General features: G+C 43.1%; 1 protein-coding gene and 2 non-coding genes across 34 annotated transcripts in view; 1 reads left to right on the top strand and 2 right to left on the bottom strand.

Annotated features, from left to right (window-relative positions):
- camk2b1 (calcium/calmodulin-dependent protein kinase (CaM kinase) II beta 1) overlaps nt 1–10,960 on the bottom strand; it is a 60,517-nt gene extending 49,557 nt beyond the window's left edge. For 17 of the 32 annotated variants that reach the window (XM_086169529.1, XM_086169553.1, XM_086169531.1 and 14 more), the window contains exons 1-2: nt 10,683–10,950; nt 6,231–6,325 (exon numbers count right to left, since the gene is read on the bottom strand). In XM_086169529.1, the coding sequence (XP_086025655.1) occupies nt 6,231–6,325; nt 10,683–10,744 (157 nt within the window). In that variant the 5' untranslated portion in view covers nt 10,745–10,950. Of the gene's footprint in view, nt 1–6,230; nt 6,326–10,682 lie in introns of all 32 variants that reach the window. The other 15 variants (XM_086169530.1, XM_086169537.1, XM_086169552.1 and 12 more) reach the window with 2 other exon arrangements.
- trnac-gca (transfer RNA cysteine (anticodon GCA)) lies at nt 6,847–6,918 on the top strand. Its single transcript has one exon. It is a non-coding gene; the product is annotated as a tRNA-Cys (tRNA).
- Nucleotides 7,376–7,457, bottom strand: trnas-gcu (transfer RNA serine (anticodon GCU)). Its single transcript has one exon. It is a non-coding gene; the product is annotated as a tRNA-Ser (tRNA).
- Nucleotides 10,961–13,325: the final 2,365 nt, after the last annotated feature.

Genomic DNA, 13,325 nt, shown 5'->3' with positions numbered 1-13,325 from the left:
CCCATTCTTTTTCTGGCAGTTTCACTCATTTTTCAATGTTTTGTGTATTTTCAGATAAACTGTGACAAAAAAAAATCTGTTGGATTCTGGAAAACATTAAAAGGGGAGTTTAGCTGTTAGCATGTTATAATTTAAACGGCTTGCATATAGGATTATCGAAGCTCTTTCACACTTTGCAGTTTCAAAGTGCTTTTTGTGGGATTCCATTCACCTTTTTACACGCCGACAGCGTCAGCGCTGCCGTAAAAGGTGCAAACCACACCATCGGCAGCGACCTGGGCGTCCAGTGTGTTTTCCGTGGACACTTCAGCATGCAGACATGTGAGCTAAGTATCGCCGGAGTCTTGCATCATGAATAACGACAACTTCCCCTGAAGCTCAAAATATACAGATGGATGGTGTTGCGGCATTTAAGGTTTGCCTATTTCTAACAAATCTTTGCTGCAGTGATGAAACGCGGAGAGAACCGAGTGAGCGTGAAGTGGACCGAGCGGGGCTACATCTGTCCTGGTTATCTGACATTGACACAGTGCCGGATGGACAAAAAAACGGGTCATATCGCTGCCACTGCATTGCAGGTGAACCTGAAAGCACCACGCACACTCGGACACGCGCAGACACATCTGGTATGAACGACAAACATGCAGCGCTCTCCTCTATCGTGATGAATACAAGGCCATATGACAACCTCTGGCAACCCAAGACCAGAGATCGCTGCCAGTAAACAAGCTCTGTGATTGGCTGGAAGCCCTGCCCAGCAGACCTGCCCTACATTTCCTGTTGACATGGACCGGATTGACATTAGCTGGTTTGAGGCTGCGGTAGTGGATGGAGGAGGTGTTGTAGTGGCTTCGTGTGTGTGTGTGTGTGTGTGTGTGTGTGTGTGTGTTGGGGGGTGTCCAATGACCTTTCAAATATATCCACAATCACCAAATTCCAATTTCTTTTTGTTGATATTTACATCACACCGCCAAAGGTAAGTAGCAAGGGCGCTAGCTAAGAGTTGTAGGGGGATTAATTAAAAGACTAATTTGATAAATATTCCCTTTAGGCAGGTGCTCTATGTCAAGAGCCCTGTTATGTAAGTCAGTATATTTAAGAAGCTCTTAAGTGGTCTTCTGTGGAACAAGGAACATAACGAAAAACACTTCGAGTTGGGCTTATTTATCAAAAACGAATAAGAGCAGTAGATGAGCTCAGTATATTTGCGCTACGTAAACAGCATGTGACTTTCCATACGTACGTCGAGAGTTTAAGGTTTCTGACTGCCACGATATGACGGATATGATATTTCAATCTGTGAATGACATGTGAACTCCAAAACCGCCAGCCTTGTTTTGCTCGTAAAGACCATAACGGCAGGATTTCTATTAGCTCACTATGTAGTGAGCTAATAGTAGTGAGCATCCTCCATGGCTGTCTGGACGTCTACGCGAGTGTGTATGTGTATGTGTGTGTGTGTGTGTGTGTGTGAGAGTCAGATGAGAGTCCCGTGCTTAAAGGCATGAGGGCTTGCAGGCGCATGGCCCCCCCCAGCTGCCAAGTGCTTGGGGTGCCTTCTCTTGCGTGACCCCTCCCCCCATCTGCCAGGCCCAAACAAACACACACCCGCGGGCCACCGCGGCCGGGACTCACGACTTACCTGCTGAGCCAGAAGGGAAAACACATATTTGTATATCATCTCCGGGAATACACGAGAGCGCCTCCCACGATATGACCCGGCCGCTTCGTCGCCGTGACGATGGCTGCCATCAAACCTGCCTGCAGCAGCCCATGTCAGATAGGTCATGGAGCTATTAATAGGACCCGAGGTGGAAGAAGTATGCAACCGCTCCAGCGCCACAGAACACGGTTCATCCATTAGTAAGGAGCGTGGCGAGTGTGCTCACCCTCAGCCCGGGTCAGATCAGTCCTCCTATCAAATGCGAATGCGCGACGCTGGCGGGGGATTACACTGCTGCACGCAAAATAAGCCGAAACTACCCAAACGGCTGCACGGCAGCGAAAAATGTAGATGTCAGACAGTGGCGGGACCTACCGGTGGCTCGTTTTCTGTTTGTTTGTGTGTTTGCGAGTGTCTCCGTGTGAGTGTGGCATTAAGTTTCACCAAGCCAATCACCCGGATTAACCGTTAGCCTCCTCGCTAATCACAGCGGGATAATCTAGGAGGGATTTAATCTCATTAAAGCGATCCACGCTGCATATTACAACGGCGAGCGCCATGAGTGACACACACTTGCTGCCGGAGATGAGCCCACACATCGATGACACAACAGGTAGTTTTTCTGGTTCCTGCAACTCTTCTTAAATTGGCCTTTTCTTTCTTCTGATCATCAGGAAAATTATTCATCATTCATTCTCGATACTGCTTGTCTCATTCATGTAAGGACTATCTCTTATTTTTATGAGATCAGGTGCATTTGAGTGTCATATGATCTCTGCTCACCACGTCGAATGTTTGCGTTGACTTGGACGTGTGTTTCGAAGACGAGCGTTTAAGTTAGTCTCATTATCTGCAGTTTTTTTTCCCTTTGGCTCCTCAACAATGTTGACTAACTAGTTTTCTCTCCCTTCCAAAGGTCAAATGTCCCCAAGGTTTCTCGACATAACAACTACTTAACAACCCCTGGGTGTGTTGTATATGACTGCTTGTGTGTTTGCATGTGTGTGCGCTATTGAAGTTACTTAAAGAAGCAACAAAAGACTTGATTTTCTAAACATTTCTTTCACATTTGATTTAATCAATTTAAATTCATTTAATTAATTTCAAACCAATTTGGTCAATTTTTTTGAACTTCGGATTCTCCCTGTATCAGAATTCTGAAAATAAAACAATGGTGAGAACTTGGTTAAAAACAAAAAAAAAGAAAGAAACTGTCAAAAAATGTGTAAGAATTGTGTAAAATTCTTGCTAATTACCTTTGAATCTGCCAGATGTCGGCGACTGAATTGGAATTATATTAAAAGAAAGTTAATAGCTTAAAAATGACCTTAAATTCTGAACAATATACAAAAATAAATTATGAATAAATCATAATAACCAGTTCCAAGACCTGACAAGTGTGTAGATAAAAAAAAAAAAAAAAACAGCATGGAATTTACATTTAAATCTGAGATCAGCGGTTTGCACCGAAATGTTTATCCCCAAGCGGCTAACACGTTCAAAACGTCTGCCCACCTCCCGTCCGACGGCCCCGGCAGCTGTAAACGGTATGCTTAGATATTACGGCGTCGCCCTAAATTATTCATTCACACTGCATTCTGAGAGCGGGGACACGGATTAATTCAATCCCGTTGCACAAACACTCAGTACACCACATTACGGTATCCTTGAAGCCACCCTTATTGCGCAACACATTAACTAAAAATAGAAGCATCATTTCATATATGGCCTGAGTGTAGATCCAAGAGCCGGGCAACATGCTGATGTATATCTAGTATCAGGTCATGCGATATCCCCATCACAGATTTGTTTTTAAAATTGAAAATTAGGATACATCATAAAACACAGTCAAATGGTTTGGAAATTAGTTGCACCTGAAAAAAAAAAAAAAAAATGCACAAATCTTATTAAAATAGCCTTAAGATCAAATGGCAGATAAAAATTAGCATTAACCAGAGAGTGAGAGCATGAGATGGAGCCAGAATGAATCATGAAATAATCATAATAATCTTTCAAATTACTGGAATGATTTGATTTTAAAGGTCAGATGAGTGACATTTGTCCAGGCATTGGTGTGTGTGTGTGTGTGTGTGTGTGTGTGTGTGCGCGTGTATGTGTATCTTAACATGCTAGCTTAAAGGCTTGCAAACGCTGTTTTCAGATTTCAGAATGAGGCCCAATTTACACAACAACGTTTTTAGGCGAAAAAACTTCAGGTTGCATTTCGTCTGTGAATGAAACGAAAACGCCTCTGTCTCCATGCAAACGGGGAAAAAAGCAGCTGTTTGAAAACAGGCACACACACCATTGGGTCAATCACAAAAACAACAACAACAACAACGGCCTGACTGCAGAGTACTTCTACTGGCGTGGCTCCCAGTCTACGTTCTCTCGGGATTTACCTGCTTTGTAGTTCAGGGTCACTCCAAGCAATAACTCCATCTCATCGGCGGCCCACGCAAACACCCGATCCCTCGCCGTTGTTTATGTTCACTCTCGCCGCCGTACAAAGGTGTTTCCAAAGTGCTAAGACAGGAAGTGGCTCGACAGACGCGTCACAAAACCTCACCGCGATTACTGGCCTAGCATGTGTGCTACATCGTCTCTGGTGTTTCCAAAACGTCGCCATCGGCACCAGGAACTATTTTTCAATTTGTTTTTCCTCATTTCCTGAATATCCATTTCCAGGCCTCTGAATATCGTGATTGATATTCTTTCTCTCCATCAGGTCCAGGCCGGGCACACAATCTGCCTTCTACGAACTTTTGATAACTCCCCGCTATAAGACACACTTTTAAATCCATCCCCCATTCAGCCTCGTGGGATCTTCAATCTCGGGATTCCGTCGTCCTGGTTATTCGGAATATTGCTCAAAAAATAATCTCACACTTTTCCCTGCCAAGGCCTTGGACTTGTTTATTTATTTATCTATATATTATAGATGGGGTTTAGTGGAAGAGGATCAGCTTTGCAGTTTGGTCTTTCCTTTGGGAATTTTTGCACGCCTTCCTTTTCATCGCCATGGTTACTTAAGACATTAGCTAAAAGTCGTTCCATGCTTTTGATGCACGTTCTGATGATACGTAGTCTCTTGGGGTTTGCGCGAAGCCGAGGGACGAGTTTTCAGCCAAAAACCCGCGTGGGGGACGAACGCACGTGTCTGCTATTCCATAACTCCGCTTAATCACAAATTACCTCCCATTCTGACAAATTGCATCCTAATTGAGACCGACACTCTGGAGAGACATTCAGGGTTGATGCCCTCCGCTACGGCCTGTTAAAATGCCTCACACGCATTTCCACACACAAAACAGAGTCCCATTTGTGTGTGTGTGTATGTGTGTGTGTGTGTGTGTGTGTGTGTGTGTGTGTGTGGAGGCAAACACTTAGGTGTCAGTGCGTTGCCACATGGCAGGGCCCGGGCTCCAGTTACGGGCAGCAGGAGATTTACATTGAGCAAGTGGCGAGGAGCCGGGCGGCGCTGAGCGGCGCTCTGGGCTCTGTGACCATGGCATTTAGCCTTGGCTTTGGCCGGCAACTGTCGCTGGCTGGCCGGCATGTGACACTAGTTAGAGCGCCGTGAAGATTAGACTATTAATCTGCAAACATAAAAATAAGGATATGACGTTGACAGGCAGCCTGTTGTATTACATATAAAACCTTTTCTCCGACAAGGGTTTACCTCTCAAATGCTAGGTCATGTGACTGGTTGAATGTCTCTATATGACGTGTGAATGAAACAGTGAATGGTTGCATGCCTCTGAATGATCTGGGAGTGAGGGGGCTGGACTTGTATGTCTCCATAAGACTTGTGAATGATTGAGATAATGGTTGCATGTCTCTGAATGATGTGTGAGAGAAGGGACAGGAGTTGGATGTCTCTGAATGATCTGTGCGTGAGGGGGCTGGACTCGTATGTCTCCATAAGACTTGTGAATGATTGAGATAATGGTTCCACGTCTCTGAATGATGTGTGAGAGAGGGGACAGGAGTTGTATGTTTCCAGAAGACTTGTGAATGAATGAGTGAACGGTTGTATGTCTCTGAATGATCTGTGAGTGAGGGGGCTGGACTTGTATGTCCCCTTAAGACTTGTGAATGGTTGTGTGTCTCAATATGACGTGTAAATGAGAAGGTGAATGGTCGTATGTCTCTTTATGTGGCCCTATGACCTTTCCAAGGTGAAGCCCACCTCTCACATGTGACAGCTGGCATCCCCCCCCCCCCCCCCCCACTGTAACCCTGACCAGGGAATAGGTGGTATAGATAATGAATAAATGAAGAAATAAAAAATTCATCTGCCACAGAGGGGGTTAACTGTTTGCACTGTGCATAAGACACTATTAGGACCATCTCTACCTCTACTCCTGTCCCCCTATGCATGTCATGAGTGTCTCACTCACACTCTGGCGGACGAACCTCCTGATTGGGCCTCATCAGCTCAGTGATGCAGGATAAAACCTATTCACTGTCCCATCTCGATGACAGATACCTCGACTCCCGGTGATTATCATCTCAGCTCATTACGTGAAACTGGACTTTGGTACAGTGGAACAGTGATGCTTACCTCTTGCAGACAGCTTTTTCGTGTTGATAATTTTGGCGGCGTACTCCTGCCCTGTGCACAGCTTCACGCATCTGCGCACCACTGAAAAGGCTCCCCTGCAAAACAGATCAGACACATTTGCTGTCAGCTGACAACTCCATCGGGCATCTGATGAAAAGTGGTGACGGTTTGATTGCGCGGCCTCAACTTGCCCATGGACCCTTTTAGCGTGTCTAGTCAAAATGCCAATTCCAAAAGCCAGTTCTACAGGTGCCAGAGGGCTGACACCTGTAGAACTTTGGTTCCGCCTGATCAAGAACCATCAGTCAGAGAACAGGAGTAACTCGTACTGCTAGAACTGATTCCCCAACATGGAGGAACCATGGAGGGGGGGTTGGAACCACAGAAGCAGTCAGAACGTAAATGAATTCTCCTATCATCCGATTCATCGAGGGACGTTTCATTCCACCTTGTGGAATATTTACACGACGGAGGTAGAAATATTTGAGTTGATCATCGGAATATGTCCAGGAATGACAACACTTCTCTCGATGGCCCACATTAACCTCTGGTCCGTCTTCTTCGTCAATCCAAGCAATGCCTTTAGATGACAGTACGGTGTACCGGTGGAGCCGTTGGGGGTGTAGCTCAGTGGTAGAGACTTTGACTGCAGATCAAGAGGTCTCCAGTTCAAATCTGGATACCCCCTGTGTTTTGCTTCACAGTTGGGGATAGGAGATGCAAGCTCTTCACACGTCTCCCTCCGTCTAATGTACTTTCTTTCTCTAGGCATACAAGAAGTAGTTGGGTCGATGCCCCATTGTCCAAATGACCTGGAGGTGTATGCTTTGCTTCTAACTAGCGGCTAAAGGTTTGGTTCATCTCAAACAGGAATAAATCTTGGAAAATCTTTATCCAGACCCAGAAATATTCTGTCCAGTAGTCACTTTCATGACACACGTGTTCCTCAGACTCCCCTTCCTCTCCATAAAACCTACGCAAACTAATTTGTGGCACAGTCCCAACAACATATCTGCGAAAGTTCCCAGTCATTCAGGTCATGTCTTGGCAACCGGACTTGATTTTTTTCACATGAAAACAACAGCTGAAGAAGCTTCTCGACTGAGAAGCGAAACATCATCAGTAGGAAAAAGTGAAACGGATCACGACGAGGATGGGATTCGAACCCACGCGTGCAGAGCACAATGGATTAGCAGTCCATCGCCTTAACCACTCGGCCACCTCGTCCACAGTATTGAGAAAATTATAATGGAGCGAAACCTGATTTAATATTAGAACCTTCATCAAGCTCCCCTTTGATGAAGACCCAAGGAGGGGATGTTTTTTTTCCAGCAGGTAGACTTTTCTCCACTGACAAGGTTTATGACTTAAATCAAAGAGCTGGATTTGCAGCGAGCCTGTAAAACACAGGGACCTTGGCCAGTTCCATCTCAGACATGAGGCCCATAGACGCTGCAGAAAGACTCGGGAGTTGTAGTCCCTCTCGGAAAGAAGCATTAGCATCAAAATCTTTACGAGAAAACCTCCAGAGAAGTGCTCAGAAGATGAAGCGGAACATTTTATTTTGTATTACAGAAAGAAAAAGATAATGTCAACCGCCACCCCCCGCTAAGGAAGAAGCGGAGCCCCGAAGAGACTCCCTGCATAAAACATGATCTTCATCATCCTCTCCTCACAATCAGGGACATTCATCTCGCGCTATTTATAGCAGCCGAGGCGAGGGATTCATCGCCGCGGCGTCTTTCAATTTAAAGAAAAATCAAACAAGCGTTGGAACTTGGGCGACGAGCGGCTGGGGACGCTGCACAGAGCCAATCAGGCAGCCGGTCCATCGGAGGGGGATGTTCAAAAAAAAAAAAAAAAAAAATGGCATCGACATCCAGAAGGAAGAAACTTGTGATTTGTTTTGTTTTTTACCTAAGTGTACGAACATGTCAAAAAAATTTGAAAGTTTGGTAAATCGAGCAATGGTTTTTACTGTATATTTTGCTTAACATTTATATAAGAGACTTTAAATATTTTTTGAATTGCTTCATTTCTTTTAATTTATAAATTCAAGCAGTATTGTGAAGTAAATGTTTAATATTTAATCTTTAATGTAAGTAAATTAAATTGCTTTTGGTTTTAAAAAATATTACAGGACTGTCTCAGAAAATTAGAATATTGTGATATCTTCTGTAATGCAATTAAAAAAAAACAAAATTACTTTTTCATGATATCCTAATATTTTGAGATAGGATTTTTGAGTTTTCTTTAGATGTAAGCCATAATCAGCAATATTAAACTAATAAAAGGCTTGCAATATTTCAGTTGATTTATAATGAATCCAGAATGTATGATATTTTTGTTTTCATAATTGCATTACAGAAGATAAAGAACTTTATCACAGTATTCTAATTTTCTGAGACAGTCCTGTATATATTTTTTATCATAGAATTATCATAGAATCATAGATATCATATCATGTAGCGATGTATGATATTGTCTCTTAACTGACTGATCTTTTGCTCAACGCCATTTATATTTTGGTGGATATTTCTTGCTTGAGTTTTCATCATAAGATTTGTTTTAGAATTTCAGAATAAAAATCTAATCAAATTTCCCGCTGAAATTTTCACTGTTATTTATTATTGTGTAGCAATTTCTTACATTTTTCTTCTAATCGAGCAAAACTAGCCAAAAAACCTGCTTACATATGAGACATTCTAGGAGTTTTCTAGACTTGGATAACTAAAGTCCACTTTTCCAGGTTACAAACGTCTCAGCTTCCTGACATCCTACAAGTAGAATGAAACAAAGGCCACACTAAACAGTCTGCTTCCTTATTTCAGCTTTAAATGCTGCACTCCGGAGGCAGCTGTTTTTCCCTGGTAACGGTGCAGGACTTATCTGGCCTTATCTGACGCCGCGGCGCTGCAACAGCATCCGACTCCGAGGGTCAAAGCCCGTCTCGTCACGTCACGTCAGGGAAGAACGAACTTGTCTTAAACATATGCACTCAATTTCATCTCTACATTTTGAACCGCTGTCTGATTTTAAAAAAAATGTTGAGTAAATGTCACATATTTAATGAAATGAGCTTTATAAATTTAAAAAAAAAAAAAATGTGAGCGAAACTGGAGATGAAAAGTAATTTGTAGGACGAATTAATCTCGGTGGAGATGACTGAACTTGCATTCTGTGAGTTTAGCGGTGTTTACTGTTGTTTGTTTACATTCGGTACACCTGCAACCCCCAAGAGCAGGATGAGCGGTGTAGATAAACAACAGATGAATGATCTCTCAGCAGCTGAAAAATATAACATTTAAATGATTTCCCTAAATTTGTGTGTTTACTGAAATGAAGAGGAACCACTCAGCTTGAACGGGAGGGAGGAGAGGTATGGATTAATGGCGGCTGACGAGGAGTGTTACATAATCAACCATGAAGAATGTGAAGGCGACGCTTCTGTGCAGACGTTACTCTAACGATTACATTCATCGGCCCCTCCAAATAACCCGACGTGTTCGCTCGGTGGCACGTCAGATACATGCACGTCTTTTATTTCTCACTGATTTTCGCCATCATTTCTGAACCCGTTGTAACACAATTAATTGGAGTTTTTCCTTTGTTAATTCATTAACAATCCATTTATTTCCTTTTGTAAAATTTCTTGTTTTACCATTATGTGCCTTTTGATTTCGAAGGAAATTTTTCTGTCCCTTTTCACTGATTTAGATTTCGATTTCTTACAAACTTCTGAGAGGTATTTATTTATTTATTTATTTTACAGGATCAAGGGGTCACTTTGCTCCATGTCAGTCATGGATGGATGGATGAATACAGATAGATAGATAGATAGATAGATAGATAGATAGATAGATAGATAGATAGATAGACAAGACAAATAGACAGATGATCGATCAATAGATAGAACGAAAGACAAACAGACAGTAAGACAAACAGACAGTTTGAGAGATAGACTTTATTCATTTTTAAGTTTAACTTTTCACAGCAGCCAGGTATGTTCACACATAATAAGCGGTAGCATAACTTAAAGTTCCCCTTACAAAAATAAAAAAAAAATAAGATAAGACTCAACTTCAAAGAAAATAATAAAAATAAAAGCAAAAAAAAAGGACACACGCTGAGTAAAACCTAAAAAAAACGTATTTTCAATGTAAATATCACTGATATTATCAACACTGTTACTGTTATTCTTTTTTTCGCAAGGAAGAAGTCCCGCGCATGCGCAGAGCGCCGAAAGGACGCGCGCGCCTGTGTCGTTCGGAGCGTCTATTTGGAGACCCCCCCCCCCTTCTCTTCTCTTCCAGAAAAAGCTCTGAAACCCCGCCGAGCTCCGCCGGTATTCCGAACACACCCCTCCGACCACCGTGAACACACAAAAAAGCTTAAAAAAATAATAAAAATAACAGAGGAAGAAGAAAGCAAGAAGGCGGCGGGGGTACTCACTTCCCGAGCTCCTCGTAAAGCTGGTACTCGTCCGTGAACCGCGTACAGGTTGTCGTAGCCATTTCTCCCTGCCTTCTTTTTCTTCTTCTCGGTGATTAAAAGTCGTGGGGAAAAGGGTGAGGGGGAACGGGGGGAAGAAATAAAAAAACAGCAGGTCCGCCCGGCCGTCGGAGCGGTGATGTGCCCGTGTCGAGGCGCCGAGTGACCGAGGGTCGGGACCGGGGAGGAGGAGGAGGCGGAAGTTAGCTCTTACTCTCTCTCCCTCCGCTAACTGACTGACAGCTAAGCGCGCGCGTACAGCCCCCCACCCCACCCTCGCCCTCTCGTGTCGTCAAGCTGGCGCTCGTAGGTGTGGAGGGACTTCCGGTTGGGATTTTCAGAATAAACGTCTAACTCCATTGCGTTACGTTGACCGGCTTTTCCTGCTCGGGAAAAATAAAAGCACCGATGAACAGAAATGGGCGCACAAATGCAAGATCGAAAAAATATATTTAAAACGTTTTTTTTTTTTTTTGGTGAGCGCTTCAGCCCTCAAAGCACGAAGGACCTGCCTGTTTTTGTTGATTTGTTTTATTCTTGTCATTGCTTTTTGTCACTGTTTTTTATTGTAGCGAGTCATGAATGTTGAGGTTTATGTTGATGCTTATTTTCTGTGTGATTTTGGGGTTGCTGGGAATTTTGTGAATGTGGTTTGGGGTGCTATCTTTTTTTATTTTTTTTTACCTGGAATTGGGCGGGAACAGTTAGTTGTATTGCAGGCTTGTGTGGTGTGGCCAACAATATCTATTTCTCATTAAACAGATGTTTTACCGTCACCGGGGTGATGTCACCCTAAAACAGCACAATATTGTCATTTAGTTCCGGTTGAGCATAAATCGTCTCTCCTCCTGCCTGGGAGCTCCAATTCCAGCATCCATCTACCAATATATTCACTATCCCTCCTCTGTTCATGACCCAACCATCTCTGTCTGGCTTCTCTAACCTTCTCTCAGAAAAAACATCTAACATGTGCTGTTCCTCTGAGACACTCATTCCTGATCCCATCCATCCTGGCCTGGCTTGAACCCATCTCTTCACCTCTTTTCAAAACTCTGTCACTCTGGACTGATGACCCCAAGTACCTGAAATCCTCCAACATCTTGATCTCCTCACCGTTCCATATCTGTCTTGCTGCGATTAACCTTCATTCCTCTCCTTTCCAGAGCATACCTCTACCTCTCTAGATGTTCCTCAACCTGTTCTCTGCTCTCACTACAGATCACAATGTCATCCGCAAACATCATGGTCCATGAAGATTCCTATCAAACCTCATCTGACAGCCTGTCCATCACCACTGCAAACAAGAAGGGGCTCAGAGCTGATCCCTGATGGAGTCCAACCTCTATCTTGAACTTCTCTGTAACCCCCACAGCACACCGCACTACTGTCACAGCGAGCATACATGTCCTGCACCAGTCTAACATACTTCTCTGCCACCCCAGACTTCCTCATACAATACCAGAGCTCCTCTCTTGCCACCCTGTCATATGCTACCATGTCATCTCATTATATGTTATACATATACCTGTCATATTGATGTTGAGAAAAACTAAATAAAATTTGAGTTAAAAATAAATAAACAAAATAAAATAAAATGCAGCTGGGACTGTAAAACAATGTTGTAAATATGTTTTCGGAGGTTCTCAGTCATGGTTAATTCTTGAAAAAATCTTGTGGCAACTGAACTTGAGTTTCCTCTTAAGGAAAAAAAAATCAAATTCTCTTGAAGTTTAGTGTCCTTCTTCTTCTCATGGTAATTGGATAAAAAAATTAATTCGGCATTTTCTTCTGAAGGAAAGAAAATCAAGTCCAGTTGCCACGAGAATAAGATTTTGACCAGCACGCAGTTCATGGACGAGTTGGTGAAGAGTTTTCTTTAGTTGGTGAAGAGTTTTCTTTGGTTGCCACAAGAAAAAGAATACTGTAAATAATTATCAAATCAAAGTGTTCTAAGGTATTCGGTACGCCACCTCCAGTAATATTTTGACCTGGAAATGTTTTAACTGGATGTGATTTTCTTCCTTGCATGGAAAGAAATCAAGAGGAAGATTTTGACAAGAATGTTAAAATGATCAAATCAAAGTATTTAGAGGTACTGCAAATAGGATGTAATTCTACACAATATATGTCAAAAATTACAGCAACCATGTATGTGTATCTGGTTGCTGATTTGTTCCCAGCTCCGGAGGCCAATCCCGGGACTGAATGGGTCACGAATTTTACACCCGAGAGTAAAACTTCATGTTAAAAGCCTCTTTTAACATGCGAGTTGAAGTTTTCTTTCAACCATAAAAATATCAATTTTCGCCCTGTCTCACCTGAGAATCAGCCACCCTCCCTTATAAAACCCCACAAATGATAAAAAAAAAAAAGAACAGACGAGTGAAAAAAAAAAATCATTACTGATAAACTTAGTCACGCTTTAAAATAAAACATATTTACTCGAGTGCAGTTCAACTGTTCTCGCAGTCTTTGTGTTCAACGAAGGAAAGAATGAGGTCACGGTTGTGGGGGCAGCGAAGGCCCCGGGAGGCTGGAGGCCCCGGGGCTCTGGCCCAGTTGGTCTGCCGGTGAGTCTGCACAGGCCTACACACCTTCGCACTT

Source organism: Fistularia commersonii, chromosome 22, assembly GCF_037954325.1.
Source record: "Fistularia commersonii isolate RoL2024-O1a breed Wild chromosome 22, RoL_Fcom_v1.0, whole genome shotgun sequence".
NCBI classification, from domain to species: domain Eukaryota; kingdom Metazoa; phylum Chordata; class Actinopteri; order Syngnathiformes; family Fistulariidae; genus Fistularia; species Fistularia commersonii.
This window is presented reverse-complemented; position numbering and strand designations above follow the sequence as displayed.